The 23247-nt window shown below is 40.9% G+C and overlaps 1 protein-coding gene across 1 annotated transcript in view; it reads left to right on the forward strand.

The window, feature by feature from the left end:
• The first annotated feature begins 747 nt into the window (after positions 1-747).
• The window catches only part of LOC113084027 (PC4 and SFRS1-interacting protein-like), a 48043-nt gene continuing 25543 nt past the window's right edge, over positions 748-23247 (forward strand). Inside the window, exons 1-4 of the mRNA XM_026254759.1 lie at positions 748-1150; positions 19701-19794; positions 19943-20019; positions 22566-22704. Coding sequence (XP_026110544.1) covers positions 19723-19794; positions 19943-20019; positions 22566-22704 — 288 coding nt within the window. The 5' untranslated portion in view covers positions 748-1150; positions 19701-19722. The remainder of the gene's footprint in view (positions 1151-19700; positions 19795-19942; positions 20020-22565; positions 22705-23247) is intronic.

Raw genomic sequence — 23247 nt, forward strand, 5'->3', positions numbered from 1 at the left:
CGCAAGACGCAAGCAGTTCTGTTTATTAACCGCTAGGGCGTCAAAAGTTACCAACTGCAGCTTTAAGTATCAGTTGGTTTGGATTTACTTGATAGAGGTATTATAAAAATATAGCTAATATATCAGGAATTATAGAAGGCAGAATTATGACAATAAAGAATGAATATACTGCAATTTACACACATGGTTCCAAGAGCTTAAAATACAGGAAAAATGTTTTTATTTTATTTATTTATTTTTACCAGAATTAGGAATTTCATTGACAGTATATACAGTGGCTATAATAGCTGCCCTGTACTGGATCGAGGAAAATTGTACGAAGTTCAAACTCTAGCTCAACATTTATTTAAATGAAGTCAAATGTCATCAAAGAGCAGGCAGGATTGCATATGAAAATATAAAATTTTATTTAGACTTCAGAGAGTAAATGTGACAATAGCATATACCTAAGCACATTAAAGGGAAATAAGTTGCTGATGTCTTAGCTAAGAAGGCATGTAAGCTAGATGAGGTTATGAAATTAGGAAACAAAGTAATTAAAGGTATACTTAATAGTCATAATAATCATAATAAAAGTTGAATAAATTACCTAAGAAGGTAAAGAAACTGGCTTAATTAGCAGAATTTAAGAGTTGTATTATTATTATTATTATTATCTGTTAGGTAGTTAATCAGGCCCACACTCCTGTATCGTAGGTGGCGGTAATGCACCTTATGGTTGGATGCCGACCTCCGTTAAAACAAAGAAGAAGAAGAAGAAGAAGAAGAAGAAGAAGAAGAGTGTTGCCAAGTCCGCGGTTTTCTCGCGGATTAGCCTACTTTAACGCTGTTGCCGCTGGTTGAAGCGAACCCAGTAACGTCATATTTAACCAATGGAATTCGAATTAACCAGGGTAACCCCGACAAAAAAAAACAAAAAAACAAACAATAACAAAAAACTAAACCAAACAACAACGTATAGTTTACACATTGGAACCCCCGCCCCCGGCCAAAACGCGATTGGGCTAGTTTTAGGCTAGTTTTGGGCTAGTTTTAAGTAGCAATTGGGCGGGTTTTGTTGTAAAGATCCTGGCAACCCTTGTGATAAACCTGTTTCGAAGAGAAGAGGAATAGACCGCACAATTGGGGACATCTTTCTCAAATAAACACGGTAATCACAAGTAATGACATATATTATATTTATATGAAGGTATATGAAGACGTATTTCAAAATTTAGTGCATGTGCATGCATGTAGCGTTAGTCACGTGTTTTTTGCGACGCACCGCTGAAGAAGAAACATATACGTTCATGTGCTAATGTGTGTATTTGCTATTTAGACAGTAATTATGCTGGTTAGAGAAAGCCAACATACTGATATTCTACATATTGTAGCGTTCTCAGACAAGGATGAGGCGTTTTAACCCTCAAACCGTATTCACTTTATAGCCCTTAATCCTGTAATTGTGGACAAATGTGGGCACAGAGGACTCAGGTGTGATCCTATTTTTTATTTATTATAAATGTTATATCTCTGTCTTCGATAAAGTTTTGTCTATCCATTTATGGTGCTTTTTTTTTTAATTACCTCAAAAAGTACCATATTTTCTATGTAAATTATGCTCTAATGTAGATCATTGTTTATGTGTGTGTGTGTGTGAGAGAGAGAGGGTGATGAGCCAGGTGGATGATTGGATCATACCAAAAAACATGGTCAGACATTAGCCCCGCTCTGTCATAGGCTCATTGAATGCATTGTTTGTGTGTATGAGTGTGAGTTTTTGCCATGATGAGAATGTTGTACAGGATCAGCCCTTCATTTGTGTGTATGTTAGATATGCATTGTATTGGATCTATTAATTTATTTTTACAAAAAAACAAGAATGCTCTAAATTACAGTTTTTCCCATTCATTTCTATGGGTGCCCATTTTTGACCCAAATACAAGATTAAGGAGTTTTTTTTTTCACCCACTTAACATTGTAGAATTGAGTCAAAAAAATGTGTGTGTGTTCAGGAGGCAAACTTAGGAAAAGTAACCAAGTCTTGTACCGCTCAGATCAAGGGAAGTATTTTTTAAAAACAAATCAAAATTATTTTGCCCAAATTTGTCAAGAATACGGTTTTAGGGTTAATGAACAAGGGGTGTTTATCTGGGCTGTTGTCGGCCACAACCCACGCCGTACACACCCCGACTTACAAGAGAACCGCACTTGAACCAGCGAGGCACTCTTCTCCCCATCCTTTTTCTTCGTTTTCCCCTTACACACACACAGGGGCGGAGCCTCTTTTCAGATCCAACTCGAACATCCAATAACAGTTTGCAACACAAAAATGAATAAAGTGCAACATTAACATAGAGCACATTGTTATCTACAACACAACAACATTTTGAACATGCTACACTATGTTTATTATTGTTATCATCTTTATCACCATCAGTGGTGTAGTCGGGGTCATACGCACTATAAAAGCCGTATGCTTATTTAACGCTAAACCCAGGGATGTTGACTTGGAAGGATCAATATTTGCTTATACCCAGTTGTTTTGTAGCTTCGCATGTGCGTGAGTGCACGTGTTCGCAGCTGCAAATCAAATTATTCATCAACTTTGCTATATGGATTTTTATCCCCTTGTTCACACTCCATTCACATACTGGTTGTCATAGAAACAACACGCGGTTGGTTCAGCATTTCAAAGTTATTTTGCAATAGAGCATCACAGTCCCGCCCACAGCTGGTGCCGGAAGTAAAAATTCAATGCAATTTCTGCATTGACATTTGGGGTATAAGCCAGACTTAAAACCAGCTACGGCTCTACTAAACGATAGTATATGCTCATATAAACGCAAAAGGATCATGGGGCACTAACCTTGTTTTTATATAAATGCCTTTTATTCGCGATGTCTTGGCTAAGTACTTCATTACCCACAATCCTGAACAATCCCACAATCCCACAGTGTTGCATCTGATTGGTGGAGCCATAGACAGTAGGTGGAGCTTGTGAAACCGTCTGGTTAAACCCCACGAAGGTCCGTGAAGACTGAAGATTATTAATAAAAAAATAAAATAAAAACCTGTGTTGCGTTTTTGCATGGTAGACTTATCAGTGCAATCATGATCTCCTTGGCTGCCATGAGAGTTTTGCAGGGAGGTTGGTAACTTAGCTAGGCTACTGTAGCCTTCATATGCCATATGGTATGAGTTATATCAAGCATTTTATGCTCTGTCAAAACAATATTTAGCCTAGGCATACCTTTTTGTGCATTTACTGAACATTTGTGTTATGGCAACGACATGTGTTGACGACTGAGCGGTGATTGCAGTCAGGTACAAAGCACTGCACCATGTTGCTGACGTTATTGTTAACCACTTTCCACACGCACACAATATATAAAATACACGATGATAAATAAAAAAATCAACACATAATACCTATATAAAACACTATTTATTTACACGATTGTAAATTCACTACATTCACTATATAAAATAAAATTCACTGGAGGAAAAAGTTCGCGCGAGCAGCCGTCATCAGATTTGGAAGTCGCTCAAAAGGCTCGTTGCCTCGTTCGCGGTTGTGGCTCCAGTCGAATTCAATGGGGCGCGGTGGTTTATGGGATGAGTAGTTCCTGCACTCAAAATGAAAATATGTACACAGTCTTGTACCTTTGACTTTTTTTTAATTTTCTCTTAATTTTTTCACTCGAAATGATATGTTATATGCTTATGAGTTCAGCCGTAGCTGGTTATCCTCACACATGCTCTAAAACTCTTTAGATATGGATTTTTCCAAAAGTCAATGGGACAAATGAATGGGAAATTTACTTCCGGCACCAGAGCTCTCTCGGGCTGAGGGCGGGACTGTGATGCTCTATAGACCAACGCAATTTTTGCGTCATCGAAGGTTAACGCCCCTTTTTTGGAGAAAACAAACGGATTCCCCTGATAAAGAACTCGCTCTAATTTCTTGATAGCAAAAATGGCAGAAATATACACACTCTCTTTGCGGGCTGAGGACCGAGGCATTTAAAGAAGCTACTGGATACGGTGTTTACAGAGGTTTCCCTTTGAAATGGTCGAAAACTGGATTAATAACCCCAGGCATTGGCCAAATATGGACATTTAACGTTACCATTATCTCGTGGAATCACCAAGTAGCCTATTTTTGTCATTAACATACTCACAGTATGATAAACTAGACGATGAGGCCATGTCAATAGGAGTCGGTGGTTTACTTGGATCATATTTCACTTGATTTAAGCTATTGACAGTTTTGTTGTAGTTAGAAATATGAAGCTGCTAGTAGCTACGTGATTAACGTTAGCTCTCATTAGGCATGCAACCTTGGCTGTTAACTGATTTTAAGTTTGAAATATTCGCAGGCTAGGACTAAACAATATAAATATTATACAATATCTGTTTGTAATTGTGTTTGACGGGCATGTACACTTCAGAAACAATGAAAAACAAAAGGTCCCTGGAGCGAGTTCTGTATAAGGAATCCATTTGTTTTCCCCCAAAAAGGGGCGTTACCATTCGATGACGCAAAAGTAGCGTTGGTCTATGGAAGTTTTGCAGATTTCGAGTAAACAGTATTCACATCTAAATTAAGGATGTTGTAATCTGGTTGTTTTACAGTGTACTTTCTATAGCAAGTTCTGATTATGCATTTATTTATGTGGATTATTTACTGATAATTTTATGTAACGAGATAACGTCTAAAATGACATATTAAAATGAATAAATAAAAAAAAAAAAAATATATATATATATATATATTATTTCTTTTAATCTAGATTAATCTCACTGTAATCTTGGAATTTATCTAGATTAAAATGGTTCATTTGAATTCTGCCAAAGGCCTTCAGTGCTACCCAAATAAAATAATGACTAAAAGTAAGTCTTTGAGAACGGGTTTCTCAAGCCAGGTGGTGCATTAGACCAGGGGCTCATCTCCTGCTACAAAATGTATCACAAACTGCTTGAGAAAGCTCTAAACTAATTCCACGTTGCACAAGGTGCAAACAACCTTATGTCTGTTTCACACACAATCTGTCTGCAGTGCGTATGCGTTGCATATTTTTTTTACGCACCCATGTTAATGGATTCCAGCGTTCACGCGGTTGCGGTCCCAGCTGCATCCATCTTTGCACGTCATGTTTGATGTGGTAATTTCACTGTAGGCATACACACAGGTGCGAAAGACTCTCGACCCCTACAGTGCAATTCTCGCACCCTACAGTGCAATTTGGCTAGGTATACATTTGCGCTAAAATGCTAAAAAGGTAAAAGTCATCATAGCTCGCCTAGTATAGACCCAGCTCTCAACCCAACTTTGAGAATAGACTAACGGTGGTATTTTTTTTTATCGCCTGATTAATGCATTTCTCACGTTAACGCAGCACATTAACGCCGATAACGGCCCACCAGTAATATATAAATGTGTGATAAATGTGTGTGTATACAGTCAGGTCCATAAATATTGGGACATCGACACAATTCTAATCTTTTTGGCTCTATACACCACCACAATGGATTTGAAATGAAACGAACAAGATGTGCTTTAACTGCAGACTTTCAGCTTTAATTTGAGGGTATTTACATCCAAACCAGGTGAACGGTGTAGGAATTACAACAGTTTGTATATGTACATCCCACTTTTTTAAGGGACCAAAAGTAATGGGACAGATTAACAATCATAAATCAAACTTTCATTTTTTAATACTTGGTTGCAAATCCTTTGCAGTCAATTACAGCCTGAAGCCTGGAGATCAATTAGACATCAGCATACGCTGGGTTTCATCCCCGGTGATGCTCTGCCAAGCCTCAACTGCAACTGTCTTCAGTTCCTGCTTGTTCTTGGGGCATTTTCCCTTCAGTTTTGTCTTCAGCAAGTGAAATGCATGCTCAATCGGATTTAGGTCAGGTGATTGACTTGGCCATTGCATAACATTCCACTTCTTTCCCTTAAAAATCTCTTTGGTTGCTTTCGCAGTATGCTTCGGGTCATTGTCCATCTGCACTGTGAAGCGCTGACCAATGATTTCTGAAGCATTTGGCTGAATATGAGCGGATAATATTGCCAGAAACACTTCAGAATTCATCCTAATGCTTTTGTCAGCAGCCACATCATCAATAAATACAAGATAACCAGTTCCATTGACAGCCATACATGCCCACGCCATGACACTACCACCACCATGCTTCACTGATGAGGTGATCATGAGCAGTTCCTTTCCTTCTCCATACTCTTCTCTTTCCATCACTCTGGTACAAGTTGATCTTTGTCTCATCTGTCCATAGGATGTTGTTCCAGGGAAATTTACTTCCGGCACCAGAGCTCTCTCGGGCTGTGGGCGGGACTGTGATGCTCTATAGACCAACGCAATTTTTGCGTCATCGAAGGTTAACGCCCCTTTTTTGGGGAAAACAAACGGATTCCCCTGATAAAGAACTCGCTCTACTTTCTTGATAGCAAAAATGGCAGAAATATACACACTCTCTTTGCGGGCTGAGGACCGAGGCATTTAAAGAAGCTACTGGATACGGTGTTTACAGAGGTTTCCCTTTGAAATGGTCGAAAACTGGATTAATAACCCCAGGCATTGGCCAAATATGGACATTTAACGTTACCATTATCTCGTGGAATCACCAAGTAGCCTATTTTTGTCATTAACATACTCACAGTATGATAAACTAGACGATGAGGCCATGTCAATAGGAGTCGGTGGTTTACTTGGATCATATTTCACTTGATTTAAGCTATTGACAGTTTTGTTGTAGTTAGAAATATGAAGCTGCTAGTAGCTACGTGATTAACGTTAGCTCTCATTAGGCATGCAACCTTGGCTGTTAACTGATTTTAAGTTTGAAATATTCGCAGGCTAGGACTAAACAATATAAATATTATACAATATCTGTTTGTAATTGTGTTTGACAGGCATGTACACTTCAGAAACAATGAAAAACAAAAGGTCCCTGGAGCGAGTTCTGTATAAGGAATCCATTTGTTTTCCCCCAAAAAGGGGCGTTACCATACGATTCGATACCATTCGAAGAGATTTTTAAGGGAAAGAAGTGGAATGTTATGCAATGGCCAAGTCAATCACCTGACCTAAATCCGATTGAGCATGCATTTCACTTGCTGAAGACAAAACTGAAGGGAAAATGCCCCAAGAACAAGCAGGAACTGAAGACAGTTGCAGTAGAGGCCTGGCAGAGCATCACCGGGGATGAAACCCAGCGTACGCTGATGTCTAATTGATCTCCAGACTTCAGGCTGTAATTGACTGCAAAGGATTTGCAACCAAGTATTAAAAAATGAAAGTTTGATTTATGATTGTTAATCTGTCCCATTACTTTTGGTCCCTTAAAAAGTGGGATGTACATATACAAACTGTTGTAATTCCTACACCGTTCACCTGATTTAGATGTAAATACCCTCAAATTAAAGCTGAAAGTCTGCAGTTAAAGCACATCTTGTTCGTTTCATTTCAAATCCATTGTGTTGGTGTATAGAGCCAAAAAGATTAGAATCGTGTCGATGTCCCAATATTTATGGACCTGACTGTATATATATATATATATATATATATATATATATATATATATATATATATATATATTAGTGCTGTCAACGTCATCGATTACGAGTCACACTGTTTGTTTACATCTCGCGTAATGGCATACTGGGAATGGACAAATAAACAAAAGGACAAATAAAATGGCCCTTGGTTCACTTTGCAAAACCGATATGATGAACCACGGCAGCACAACTGGGATGCATGAGCACCTCAGAGGAAAACATCTTGGCGCTCTCCGGTGTTACGGTTTAACTGGTTACCGTGTGATCTGGTGACCAACTTCCTGGTTCATGTCTGATATTCTTGCGCTTGCGGCATTCTGAAAAGTTGAGATGTTTTTAACTCGATGCGGTGCGGATTTGTGACCGGCCCCTTAAAAGACACCTCAAGGAGCAAACCAGTAAAAAGGCAGGACATCAAAGTTAAAAGAATAAAAGGCTTTGTTTTATTAGGTTAAGAACAAGAATATTGCAGAGGGCAATCGTCGTATCTTCTCATGGCTCAAGTGAAAGGGGCAGGTAGCGTGTAATGGTTTCTCTTCAGTGAATGCTGGACTCCCCTTACGAAAATTAACCATGGTTTTACTACAAATAAAACCAAAAAACCATGGCTACTGTAGTTAAACCATGGTAACCACTAGGGATGTCAACGATTAATCGATGATCGATTAATTGTCGATAAGAGATGCAATCGATTAAGGCTGTCGATGGTCGGTTAACCGATTCAATGTTGGGCTGCGTGCGGCTCATGCGCACTCAACACGTGCGAGCGGCTGTGAGTGACGGTGACGATATATAAAAGCATCATCATTCATTCACAATGTACAAATTAAGCTTTTAATGTGATTTAAACTTTAAAGTACATTAAAATAGAAACAACATAAAAGTTCTTCAACATTAAATGCAATAGAAATGTAGTTACTAATCATTTCATCAGATAACTGTTTTATATCGTGCGCTTTGCAGGGCTGCGGGACACAGTGACAGGACAGGTAGTCTATTCATTCCTACAACTTGTTAATTCATTCCTACGAATTATTAATGTGGCAATTGTCCATGTTTCATTAATTTTGTTCCTTAAATAACCCATGATTTAAGTTAAATAAGGGAACAAATTAATAAATCGAACGAATTCTTAATTCATGAAATCTTTAATTTCCCTTCCCATGTTTACCACAGTAAGAGATGCGAAAACAGTTATTAAAAGCGAAAGATAATAAAATAAACCTGGGAAATTAGAGGGTTAGACTATGAAGATTTAGGAAAAGAAACAATGCCTAAATATACTGAATTTGTGGAAATTCGTGACCAACCGGCAAACCAGAACAAAGCCGCGTAAATGAAGACTATGGGGTCCAAAAGCATGGTCGCGATCTAACATTTTCCAGTTAACCTATTATTCCTCTAATAAACAAAGCTTTTATACCACACTTGTCATAATCAGATCTTATCATTTCTAAATAAATAATTGCTGGATTCAAAACAGCGATTAATAGGCGCTGTGACCGACACATTCCTGGAGCATTCAGTTTAAATAGACCGTAGTATACCGGTCCTCTCTGCTGTTCCAAGGACGTTTTTGCTCATATGAAGAGGATCATCTTTTCCGTCTATATGCGAATGCGTGTTAAGTACAAGCCTAGTTTACATTATAAATAATAGTTTAACATTCAAATACATTGCGAATATGGAAACATTTCGATTTGTGCCGAATGAGACATGAGCAATAACCTCCAAATAAATCTAGCCAAAGCCGGGCTCGCTCATCCTCTTCTGCACGCATGCACTGTCACGATCTAATGCGCTGTATGCCGGATTTTTAAAAATCTGACATTTTCTAGGACAGAATCCAGCAGGATCAAATTAATGTGAGCAACTGTGTTTTGGTGCAGCAGCGCCGATGTAGTTCACTTAATGTGCAGCGCAGTCACACACGCTCCACATTTCGGATAATTTTATACAATAATGTCAGTTGAAAACATTGCAATTGTGCTTTAAAATACAACAACGAGCACCACAAAACCATTTAAAGATGCGCGTTCAGCGTTCTCCGTGCGGGATTGGAAACTGTCAACAAAGTAAAATGACCTCAAAAGTATGGCGCGCTCTCTTCATTTTATCAAATGATCATAATCGCATCTATTCATTTTATAATCCTGCTACTAGCATTTTATTCAGACTAAAACCTCTTTAATTCAAGTGAGAAAGCGTTTTGTGTGTGGCTTTTGGACATCCTGTCATACCGCTGACTGCGTGCCTGCAATAGACGCATTTTACAGTATTATGGTTAACGATTAATCGCTTAATTGATCGTTAATTTAAACGACGATCGATCATGGAAATAATCGAAATTTGACATCCCTAGTAACCACAAATTAACCATGGTTTTGCTATATTAACCATAGTTTAACCATGGTATTTGTAGTAAATCTGTGGTTTTACAAATGGCAGTCAATACGCCAAAAAACCATGGGTTACTACAGTTTTACTATAATAAAACCATGGTTATTTTTCGTAAGGGTCTAGGCACATGGACGCTCAAACAGCAGAGCTTCACAACGGAACAAAGTGGACCTAGTAAATCCTCGACCAACAGGGATCCAGGCAGAGAGGAGGTTATGTATCTCACCAGCGTGGTCTCTGGACGGTGTCAGTCTCTGCAGGACTTTCTATCGACTCCGGTACTTTGCCCCACAAAGCAGAAGAGACTGGAAAACCTCTCTGTATAACACCTCTTCAATACACATAGAGTCATTTAAACAACTAGCCTCTCACACTATTCAAGGATCTGCCTCACTGCTTGTGTCTGAGCTTGTCTCTCTACAACTCCGGGTAGGCACCCTTGCTCCAGGTAGGCCTGAACTGCTGACGGATCACTGTCCGCCTTCTGCAGCCCCCTCCACCGTTGCGGGTCCCAGCCCCAGCTTGTGGCAATCTCGTCCTTATCAGTCCCGGGAGCCTCCACCGCTCTCACCATTAGTTCTCCGCCCACCTCAGGGTAGGACACCGTTTGTTGACCACCAACAGCAAACGCAGGGAGTCGGGAGAGTACGTCGGCTGTTGTATGTTCTCGGCCCGGGCCGATACTGTAGTTGGTAGTCGTAGTTGGCTAATTGGGAAGCCCAGCGTTGCTCCACAGCTCCCAGCTTGGCCGTCTGTAAGTGGACCAAAGGATTATTGTCCGTCACAACGAGTACCTTCGCTCCCCACTGATAGTCTTTAAATTTCTCACACATGGCCCACTTAAGGGCCAACAGCTCGATCTTAAAGGAACTATAGTTGGCGTCATTCCGTTCTGCTGGATGGAGACTCCGACTCGCGTAAGAGATAACCCTTTCCACTCCCTGTTGCCGTTGGCGAGCACTGCTCCCAACCCAAAGTTATTCGCATCTGTATACAGGATGAAGGGCTGGGTGAAGTCTGCATAGGCCAAAATGGGGGCCTGCAACAATTCTTGCTTGAGCGTCTGGAAGGCGGCATCACAAGCAGAGTCCCAAGCAACAACAGGGGGACCCTGACCTCGAGAACGTCCAGTTCCCATGAGCAGTTGGTTTATGGGTCTGGCAATCTTGAAGTCTTTAATGAATCGCCGGTAATAACCCACAAAACCCCAAAAGGCCCTTACTTGCCGGGCAGTCTTTGGGGGTTCCCACCTCTGAACAGCTGACACCTTTTCCGGATCCAGGGAGACTCCGGCAGTGCTTACGCAATGGCCCAAGAACTTTACCTCTTTCCGGAATAGCTGGCACTTATCCGGCTGCAGCTTGAGTCCATACCTCTCCATGGCCCTGAACACTTGTTCTAGATGTATTAAATGGGAAGCAAAGTCTGGGGAATAGACAATGACGTCGTCCAGATGCAGGATCCACCAGCTGCCCACCCAGGCACCGTTGCATCAGCCGCTGGAAGGTGGCTGGGGCGTTACAAAGGCCAAATGGCATCCTATCCCATTCAAATAGCCCAAAGGGGGTAGTAAAAGCAGTCTTTTCCCGATCCTCCTCTGCTACCTAAACCTGCCAATACCCACTGGCCAGATCCAGAGTCGAGTACCACGCTGCCTGGGTCAGTCCAGTGAGAAAATCTTCTATCCGCGGCAGCGGGAAAGCATCTTTCTTGGTTACCTTGTTTAACTTTCTGTAATCGACACAGAACCTCCAGGCCCCAGTCTTCTTCCATACCAAGACTATCAGCGTGGCCCAGGGGCTGCTACTCTCACGGATGATTCTTTTCTCCAACATCCCCTGCAACAGGGTACGGACCTCTGAATAGAGCGTTGGCGGGACAGGACGATACCGCTCTCGGCTTGGTATCGCATCACCCGTGGGGATCTGGTGCGTCACGATATCGGTACAACCATAGTCCTCATCATGGGTGGCGAACACATGTTGCCACTAATCCCAGAAAACCCAGAGCTGGCACTGTTGGCCCTCCTCCAATCCTTCCCCATGCAGAGGTTCCCCCGCCAGGTGGGCCGGCATCTCCTCTCCAGAGGGCCTGCTCTTTGATCCACCCGTACGATGGCCACCTCGACTACCGTGGGACATACTTGACTGAAATGAACTTCTTCTTCTTTTACTTGCTGGGGGCTCACCGAGGTAACTCGGGCCAACCGCTGGTGGCAATACAAGTTGACCGTATAGGGGTTCCCGTTCCGTACTCTTACAGCAACTCATCCCTGATGGGCTACAGCGAGTCCTCGGGCCACCTCAACAGACAATCCCCAATTTGGCTCAACAAGGACCCAACTCTCGGGCCCATGAGCCGGGCCGGCAACCGGGCCCAAACAACAGCTTTACTCTGTGCTGGTACGGACAGAGCGTAGCGACAGGCCACACGACCAGTATCCTCATGGTCCCCCTGAGTGCTAGCAGCCTGGATCCTTCGGCAGTCTGAAATAATACGTTCCCATTCCTGCCTCTCCCCCGTCGGGGATGCCCGAGCAGGTTTACAATGGATTAATTCCTCCCAGCAATCCAAAATAACATTCATGCCTAATAAGGCACGATGTGCTCCCAGACAATGGTCCCGGACGACAGCAACTCCCTTCTGCTGCACACTGACGCCTCGGATCTTGAAATCGATGACAAGGTACCCGATGTAAGGGATGTCCAGTCCATTTGCGCCCCTCAGGCTAAGCCAAGGTGGTTCCGTCCCCTGTAGATGGTGAGCCTCGAAGAGCTCCTTTGACAGACACTCAGAGAACAACGTGACTTGAGAGCCAGTATCAACCAGGCATCGGACTTGGGTACCATTAACCTGGATCTCCACAACTGGGCAATGCCCAACCAAGCTGTCTTGAGGGGCAGGCAGGGGGGGGGGGTCGATGAAAGGGGTCCCGACCACTTCACCCATAGTGGCTGGTAACTCTAAAAACCCCCTTGTGGGCCGTGTCGGGAGCTACATTGGTGACTATTATGCCCCGACTCTCCACAACTGTTGCAGATGGGTTGACCTTGGCTGTCCCACTGGAACCTGGGACCAGTCGAGCGAGCAGGGCAACGTCCTGGATCCCGATTCCATTCCGAGTAGGACCACTCCCGAGGCAAGGGCCTCGCACTAGATTGCCCTCGCCGAAATTATTCGAGAAGGATCCTAGACATTTCAGACATTTGCTCCCGAACATCTCTCATCAATTTGGCGTGTAGCGTCTGCCTCCAATCGGTCACTTCAGGCGGAATGGGGACACCAGTACCACTGGCGGCCATACAAACCGAGGGATCGGCTGTCTTGGCATGATCTATTTCCAAAGCCAAAGCCTCTCGACGCAAGTCCTCAAATGACAATGATGGATCTCGGCGAAGCTGTGAACGTAGATTCTGGCGAATGGGCCCTTCTTGGAGTCCCATAAGAAATTGGTCTTTTAACAAAGTCTCCTCCATTCCCAGACCGTGGTCTTGTCTCCCCTTCAATCGAGTAAACTGCTCTCGTAGTTGTAAGGAAAAGGCTTGCAGGGTCTGCCTGGGCCCCTGTCTACAATTGAAGAACTGAGCTCGAAGGGTAGCTACAGGCGGACAGGAAATCAAAGGCAGGCAGAGAAGAGGTTAATAGTATTTTACCAGCACAGCTGTACACTCACAGGGCTCAGACAGAGAAGAGGTTAATAGTATCTCACCAGCGTAGCTGTGCACTCACAGGGCTCAGGCAGAGAAGAGGTTAATAGTATCTCACCAGCGCAACTGTACACTCACAGGGCTCAGGCAGAGAAGAGGTTAATAGTATCTCACCAGCATAGCTGTACACTCACAGGGCTCAGGCAAAGAAGAGGTTAATAGTATTTCACCAGCGCAGCTGTACACTCACAGGGCTCAGGCAGAGAAGAGGTTAATAGTATCTCACCAGCGTAGCTGTACACTCACAGGGCTCAGGCAGAGAAGAAGTTAATAGTATTTCACCAGCGCAGCTGTACGCTAACAGGGCTCAGACAGAGAGGAGGTTACGTATCTCACCAGCGTGGTCTCTGGATGGTGTCAGTCTCTGCAGGACTTTCTATCGACTCCGGTACTTTGCCCCACAAAGCAGAAGAGACTGGAAAACCTCTCTGTATAACACCTCTTCGATAGACATAGAGTCATTTAAACAACATAGCTCAGTGGCCCCAGCATGGGAGAAAGTGATCAGCGGTGATTTGGAGTGAAAAGCAAAAACCACACATCCACACTCACATAAATTCACCAGAATACTGCAAGAACTCACTTGTGCTCACTTAAACATTTGGACTGCAAAATTGAACGGACTCACGGTGCACCCAAAGCATTCCTCTCACCATCCAGCTGGCATTTTCTTCCCAATGGATCGAATAAGCAGGGGCTGCACACAAGTCAGTTTAACACTGTTGTTCCCTGGCATCGAAGAAATCAGAAAGACGTTTTAGTTAATTTCCAGTTTTCAGACACGACTCAGCCTCCACAGCGGAAACGGCAGATCTTTCTCTTGTCTTTAAAATTACAAAGATGGTACTTAACTGTCCAATGTCGCCACGGTAATCATCAGAAGCCAATAAGGAAAAGAGTCGAAGCTCAGTCAAACTCACAGCGTGTTTTTCCACAATCCTCTTCCCCCACTTGAACTGTTAGAAGTCTTCACAACCTCTCCTCCACTGCCTGTATTCCTCTGAGTCCACGATGCCCCCCCCCCCCCCGCTTCTCTCATTCAGAATGGCTTTTATAACCCTCTCTCCTAATACGTGTCCTAATCACAGATCATATTCCCATGCATCGCCACCTGACGTGGGTTTTCTCATCAAGCTTCGCCTGCCGCCATGATCTTCTCATAGGGAACCGGAACCGTTCTGGTGTTCTACTGTCATTGTTCTCCAGGGGAACATATCCCAAAAAGAAAAAGTTCCGCCAGGGCGCTTGTCACTCTGTGACAGTTTGTGATGCTAAAGAAAATCATGACGTCTCAGAAAACTGTAAATTTATGGCTACTGTGGTTTAATTATAAACGCTATCATAAACTCATATTTACCATTGTAAAATAATTTTCTTTGGCTCTTTATTATTTTATACTATAAAAACGTCAACCACATTGGTTGAAAAAAAATAAAGGTTGAAATATTATATTAGAAGTTGTACTTATATTTTTTTTTGTAAAGTTATTCATTAGCTAATTAAAAAAAGAACATAAGATTAATTTATTGTAAGAAAAATAATCGTTAGATTAGTCGACAGAAAAAATAATTGTTAGAGTAGTCGACAGAAAAAATAATCGTTAGTTGCAGCTCTTATATATATATATATATATATATATATATATATATATATATATATATATATATATGTATATATATATATATGTATATATATGTATATATATATATATGTATATATATGTATATATATATATATATATATATGTATATATATATATATATATATATGTATATATATATATATATATATATGTATATGTATATATATATATATATATATATGTATATATATATATATATATGTATATATATATATATATATATATATATATATATATATATATTAGGGGTGTCACGATTCTCCAAATCCTCGATTCGATTGCATTTTCGATTCTAAGGTCACGGTTCGATTCGATTCTCGATTTTTACATTTATTCTTTTTAAAGCACAGATTGTCATTTTTCAAACTAGACTTTTATGTAATATAATATCTGACCTTTGTTTGCAATGTACCACATTACACTGTCAAATTTAAAACTTTTATTAACAACATAATGTAACAATAACTTATATCTTTAGCCAATTGAAAACTTAAAATAAACTGCCATCCAGTTTCTCTTTTGTAAGTGCAGTCTTCTTCACAATAGATGACATTCAAGTTCATAACAAAACAAACAAAAACAATTAAAAATGACTAAACTAACCTACAAATATTACGATGTATCTATTTAAAAGATTAAAGATAAAACACTTGTTAAACACTTCACTGTCATTCATTTAGATTTATATATATATATATATATATATATATATATATATATATATATATATATAATGTATGTACAGTATGTGTGTGTGTGTGCATCATTACAGTCTGTAAAATGTTCATCTCTTATTACAAGACTCCAATCACTAGCAATCAGAAGAATTCCAGTTAATCAAGTATCTACAAAAGATCTACTCTATAAACAATGCATTAAATTACATTAAAGGAACACTCCACTGTTTTTGAAATAGGGCTTATTCACATTATTTCCTACATTTAGATAGGTGGGCAAATGCATTTTTGTGTCAGTGCATGCATTGTTTTAGTTTGACTGGGTTGGCGTTAGCTTAGCTTAGCACAATGAATGGAATCCTTTGTTGCCAGCTAGCATGGCCTGAGTAAAAGTGATCAAAAAATAAAAAAAAACCCCACCTAATTACTTCTTGTGGCCTGCGTATTCACAACGAGTACAAATAGCGATCCAGATTAACACTAGGCGATTTCCTAGGCAGATACTGACTTGGGACTATATTATGGGGAAGCACAGGCGAAGCACTGCTGCTTAGGCGAAGCACTGCTACTTCGGCGCAGAGATATCACGCAACACATGAAAACATCAACTCTATGTGAATACAGGTATAATATGGGTCGATCTATACATGCGTCATGATTAAAATAATCACTTACTCTGTGGACAGCTGTCCATTTGGTCCATTCGGCGTGGGGCGTTTTTTCCAGTTCACTTTGTCACACCGGAAAAAAAAATCGAGTACTGCAGAATGGATCAGTGCCTTGAAATCCTCTGTAGATGTGACACAACTTTGGGCACGCTCATCTTGATCTGACGTGTTGAGCCTGGTCATCAATGGCAAAAACATGTCCCACTCTCTACAGCACAGACACTCTATTTCCGTCGGCATAGATTGGCATATTCCCCCACATTCACACCACCAGTTCATGTTGGCTCTCATCCTCACGTCCTCAGGCTGTTGAGCGATCGCAACCTCCTCCTCCTGTCGTTCTATTTCCAAAGCATGCAGCTCGTCTTCTGTAAACTCTGGTTCAAATAGGTATGGTTCTGGTTCTTGACTGTCTGAGAAGTGACCCTCTTCGGCTCTCTCAAAATCAGCCATGTTCATTGCCATTACAGTACGTAAGGAAAATAGCCAGGCAGCTACTATTCACGCCGGTATGTTGACGGAAGTCGTGGGATTTCATGTGTTGCGTGATATCTCTGCGCCGAAGTAGCAGTGCTTCGCCGAAGTAGCAGTGCTTCGCCTGTGCTTCCCCATAATATAGTCCCAAGCCAATATCTGCCTAGGAAATCGCCTAGTGTTAATCTGGATCCCTATTTGTACTCATTGTGAATACGCAGGCCACAAGAAGTAATTAGGTGGGGTTTTTTTTATTTTTTTGATCACTTTTACTCAGGCCATGCTAGCTGGCAACAAAGGATTCCATTCATTGTGCTAAGCTAAGCTAACGCTGACCCAGTCAAACTAAAACAATGCATGCACTGACACAAAAATGCATTTGCCCACCTATCTAAATGTAGGAAATAATGTGAATAAGCCCTATTTCAAAAAACGGTGGAGTGTTCCTTTAAAGACAAAAATAAATTAAACAAGCAAAAGAAATGATTACTCACATGTATCTGGCCCACTGATGAAGCATTGGGTCAAGTCAAGTGAATTATTAATCATTTTCTTACAGGCGTCGAATACTGACTTTAGGAAAAGGGGAATAACCAATGACATTTGAGATAACAACTAAAACAGCAAGCCCCGCCCCACGACTGACAAAAATAAAATTGTTCGCGCGAGCAGAGGTGAGATGACCGAGCGCGAGGATGTGGGCAATGAGCATGCGCGCGAGGGCTTTTATTGCGCGCAGAGTACATGTCACACACGCGCGCGAGAGTTTGAAATGAGCTCGCGGGCTCCCGTTTCTTCGCATCCGATTCAGTTTTCCTCTCGCGGAAGCCATATAGCGCGCGCGCCAGCATCAGTTGAATGCTCGGTTATTTTTGTCATTGATTTGCCGTCATACAACATGGGGGCGTGGCAGCATCGACGATTCCATTTTTTAGTTCGAAGTTTGAGACTTTAACTTAATTTCGATCGATTTCGATTTAAAATCGAAATCGTGACACCCCTATATATATATATATATATAATATTTAAGTTCAAAACACTGCAGTTTAGTGATTTCCGGTTAGCTACCGAATCACTCAATCACTGGATACAGAATTTTAGCGTAGATTTCATCCTTATAACGATGTAGCAAGTACATTGTGTGTTATGGGAAGTGTTCTCTGTTCAGGTTCACCTAATTAATGTAGCCTAAATTCTTTTGAACAGATTTGAATATTATAAAAGTGTTAATGTGTTATGTGTAAGCCAGGTTAAAGAGATTGGTCTTTAATCTACATTTAAACTGATAGAGTGTGTCTGCCACCGTAGCAACGCTAGGGTAGATTATTCCAGAGTTTGGGCACTAAATAGGAAAAATTATCTGCCGCCCACAGTTGATTATGATTGTCTGGGTTTTATCAAATGGCTAGAGTTTTGAGAATGCAGCGTACATGGAGGACTATAATGCAATAAGAGCTTGTTCAAATACTGAGGTGCTAAACCACTCAGGGCTTTATAAAAAATAAGCAAGATTTTAAAATCTATACAGTGTTTAATAGGGAGCCAATGCAGTGTTGACAGAACCAGGGTAATATGGCTATACGTCCTGGTTCTGGTAAGAACTCTAGCTTGTGCATTTTGGACCAGCATTTTGGACCTGTTTATTAAGCATGAAAAACAACCACCCAATAAAGCATTACAATAATCTAACCTTGAGGTACTGATGTAACTTGATTGTTATAATACAGTACGCATAGCGTAATTGGTGTGTTTTAAATGTCACTGTTAAGTTGTTTACCAGTGTAATGGGCTTATTTTTCTCATTGTTTCATAATTGAAAAAAACAAATAATGACAACAAATGTTATTAGATGGAATTTGGGTTAAAAGCATTAGAAATTAGGACATTTCTTATGGGAAGTAAGAGGAGTATTATGTAAAAATCAAAATGGTAAGGTTTAAATAAAGTAGAATGTATGCAAGATATTGCAAGAGTAGAGGGCAAAATGGAATGACAGGGAGAGAGAAAAAGGGAGAGATGGACGAGGTAGTCGGGTGGAATTATGCAGAGACACAACTAATGAAAATGTTGAAAATAAACACTGAGTTCAAAGCACAACAGTCTGACTCTTCTATCCAGTGGCTGTAACCGATAGAGAAAATAGCCAAGAACCTTCGGATAATAACCTGTAACCATGAACTTTTAGCAACTTGGTATGCACCTAGTATTACACAGCTTACTGTATTTTAAAGAGGAATGTGTGTAGTATATGTAATGTTGAAACTATACATTTATATTGTTTCCCTCTGTCAAAACAGTATGCATAGGCATACCTGTCTGAGTGCAAAAAATGCTCTGACATGGTCAAGTGCGCTCTTCACATTTTGAATTGTCACCACTGGCCCATAATGCAACATGGAACATTACTAAAAAGATTTTACTAAGAGACTTACCAATCTCTGTGTACAATGAACATCAATATGCTGACATCTTTCTGAAGCCATTTTAACCCCCTGTAATTTGGCTCTGAATCTCAGGTGAAAAATCAGAATTTTTCAAATAATGGAAATGTTTTGATATGTCTCAAAGGAGGTGATCCATCTGTCGGGACATGGCTCGGGATTTCAAACCTGGTGATCTGATTTTTGCTAAAATGAAGGGTTATCCCCACTGGCCTGCAAGGGTGAGAAAACACTACCAAATTACCTTTATTTTTATTAATAACTCATTACAATCAAATGCTACTGTCTTAAGAATGTTTAGTGCTTTGCTATTTATGGTTTATCTATGCTGCTGTTTCATGTTTAATATGTGCTACTGTCCCACTTCAGATTGACGAGATTCCATATGGAGCTGTCAAACCATCAAATATAAAGTTTCCTATCTTCTTTTTTGGCACTCATGAAACGTAAGTAGAGATTAGCCAACAAATTTACTTAAGTGTTGTAGAGTACAACGGGGCTATAGGCCCACCTTAAGAAAAAAGGTGCTATTCATCGTGCCTAAAATGTATAATTGCAGAAGAAACATATACATTGTATTAAACATTAATGGAGCAAGAGATTTTGCGTGAAAATATATATATCTTTTAAGTAATAAAGTTGTTTATTTTATTTAAAAATCATATAAATGTATGAGGTGGCAAGGGGGCCTTTAACACATCATTTAAATATACTGTCATTAAAATGTTAATATAGAAAAATATATTTAAAAATACAGAAACAATCTAAGACTTTTTCTATGTACACAAAAGGCCTATTGCTCTTTGTCTAAATCTGTTTTAGGGTGCACTTCTCCTTTGCCGAGATAAATCCATCCACCTCACAGGTGTAGCAAATCAAAATGCTAATCAGACAGCATGGTTATTCAACAGGTGTGCCTTAGGCTGGCCACAATAAAAAGCTACTCTTAAATGTGCGGTTTTATCACACAGCACAATGCCAAAGATGTCGCAATTTTTGAGGGAGCGTGCAATTGACATGCTGACTGCAGGAATGTCCACCACAGCTGTTGCCCATAAATTGAATGTTAATTTCTCTACCGTAAGCCATCTCCAAATTGCGTTTCGGAGAATTCGGAGTCAGTACATTCAACTGGCCTCAGAACCACAGACCATGTATAAACACACCAGTCCAGGACTTCCACATCCAGCATCTTCACCTCCAAGATCGTCTGAGACCAGCCACCCTGACAGCTGCTGCATCCTCATCGGGGTCTCAACCTGACTACAGTTCGTCGTTGTAATTCGATGGTGTCTGGTATTCTGGAGATGTCACGGATGAATATTGGTTTTCACTATAAAGGCAGTGGCAGTGTGTATGGCATCATGTGGGTGAGCGGTTTGCTGATGTCTACATTGTGGATCGAGTGGCCCATTGTGTTGGTGTGGTTATGACATGGGCAGGCATATGTTATGGAGAATGAACACAGGTGCATTTTGTTGATGGCATTTTGAATGCACAGAGATACCTTGATGAGATCCTGAGGCACATTTTGTGCCATTCATCCACGACCATCACCTCCATCACCAATGACCATCACCAATGCCCCGTGTTGCAAGGATCTATACACAATTCCTGGAAGCTGAAAACATCCCAGTTCTTGCATGACCAGCATACTCAACGGACATGTCACTCATTGAGCTTGTTTGGGATTCTCTGGATCAGCATATACGACAGCGTGTTCCAGTTCCTGCCAATATTTATCAATTTCGCACAGCCATTGAAGAGGAGTGGACCAACATTCCACAATCAACAACCTGATCAACTCTATGAGAAGGAGATGTGTTGCATGAGGCAAATAATGGTCATACCAGATACTAACTGGTTTTCAGACCTCCCAAAACAGTAAAATTGCACATTTTAGAGTGGCCTTTTATTGTGGCCAGCCTAAGGCAAATCTGTGCAATAATCATGCTGTCTAATCAGCATCTTGATATGCCACACCTATGTGGTGGATGGATTATCTCAGAAAAGGAGAAGTGCTCACTAACACTACCATGGCTAGCAGCCATGTCACCCTGTAGCCCAAAACTGGTTACCCACTGAAGCTAAGCAGGGTTGAGCCTGGTCAGTACCTGGATGGGAGACCTCCTGGGAAAACTAGGTTGCTGCTAGAAGAGGTGTTAGTGAGGCCAGGAGGAGGTGCTCACCCTGTGGTCTGTGTGGGTCTTAATGCCCCAGTGTAGTGATGGGGACACTATACTGTCAACAAGCACCGTCCTTCGGATGAGATGTTAAACCGAGGTCCTGACTCTTTGTGGTATAAAAAAATCCTAGGATGTATTTAGAAAAGTATAGAGGTGTGACCTCGGTATCCTGGCCAAATTCACCCATTGGGCTCTGACCATCATGGCCTTATAACAATCCCCATATCTGCTGATTGGGTTCATCACTCTGTCTCCTCTCCACCAGTAAGCTGTTGTGTGAAGGCCGTTCTAGCGCATTATGGCTGCCGTTGCATCATTCAGGTGGATGCTGCACACTGGTGGTGGATGAGGAGAGACCCCCTGACAATGTAAAGAGCTTTAAGTGCTCAGAAAAGCGTGTACCTTTTTTATACATTTTTTAGGCCTTTTGTGTACATAGAAAAAGTCTTAGATCTTTGAGTTCAGCTCATGAAAAATGGGACCAAAAACAAAAGTTTTGCATTTATAATTTTGTTTAGTGTTTTAATGATTGTTATGTCCTGTGCGCCTTTAGTGCATCTTGAAAAACGGATGTTTTGGAAAGTGCTATGCCACGTTTTTTTTTTTTTTTTACATCTAGTGGTTAAGATGAACATAATATCAAAGATGCTTTTTTACCCCAGGGCATGTATTGCCCTGTTGTACCCTAATGTTGTGGAGCTTCAAATGGTCAAAATTGAAAAAGGCAAGTTAATTTAATTTCTGATCCTGCAATTGAGCAATGGTTGAACAGATGTGATTTATATGCTCTCTGTTTAAAATTTCAGAGCATTCTTGGGTCCAAAAGACATCTTTCCATATTTGCCTAATAAAGACAAATATGGCAAACCTAACAAAAGGAAGGGGTTTAATGAAGGCTTGTGGGAAATTGAAAATAACCCTAAAGTGGAGCTTAACGGACATAAGGTACTGTCACCTTGCCTGTTGTTGTTGTTGTTGTTGTTGTTTTTTTTTTGCATGAAGTAAAATGCATATCAAAACCTGCCACAAATGCATAAAACTCAATAATGCACAAATGCTGGCAAGAAATCCAAATACATACTAGGCATGTCACAGTCTATTGTTCTATATTAAAATAAATGCTGAAAATGCTTTTATTATGATGGTAATGCATTAACTAACATTAACAATTAGGGCTGTGCAAAAAATCGAATGCGATTTTTTTTTTAATGCCCATCTCATCAGTAAAGACGCTCCTGTAATTAGAAGTAAATCTCCAGGACGTGCGTTCAGATCATGGTTGCCAGGTTTTCACAACAAATCCTGCCCAGTTGCTTCTCAAAACTAGCCCAATCGCGTTTCCAGGAGGTTCCCCGATAAAAAATTGGTTTCCGGGTTTAAAATATAAGTTTTATGGCATGGTTCCCGTGGTAAAATTTGCATTTTAGGGTCTAAATATCACGTTATTGGTATTGTCGCTTCGACCCGCGGACATGAAAAACAACCACA

Source organism: Carassius auratus, unplaced genomic scaffold, assembly GCF_003368295.1.
Source record: "Carassius auratus strain Wakin unplaced genomic scaffold, ASM336829v1 scaf_tig00039592, whole genome shotgun sequence".
Lineage (NCBI taxonomy): Eukaryota > Metazoa > Chordata > Actinopteri > Cypriniformes > Cyprinidae > Carassius > Carassius auratus.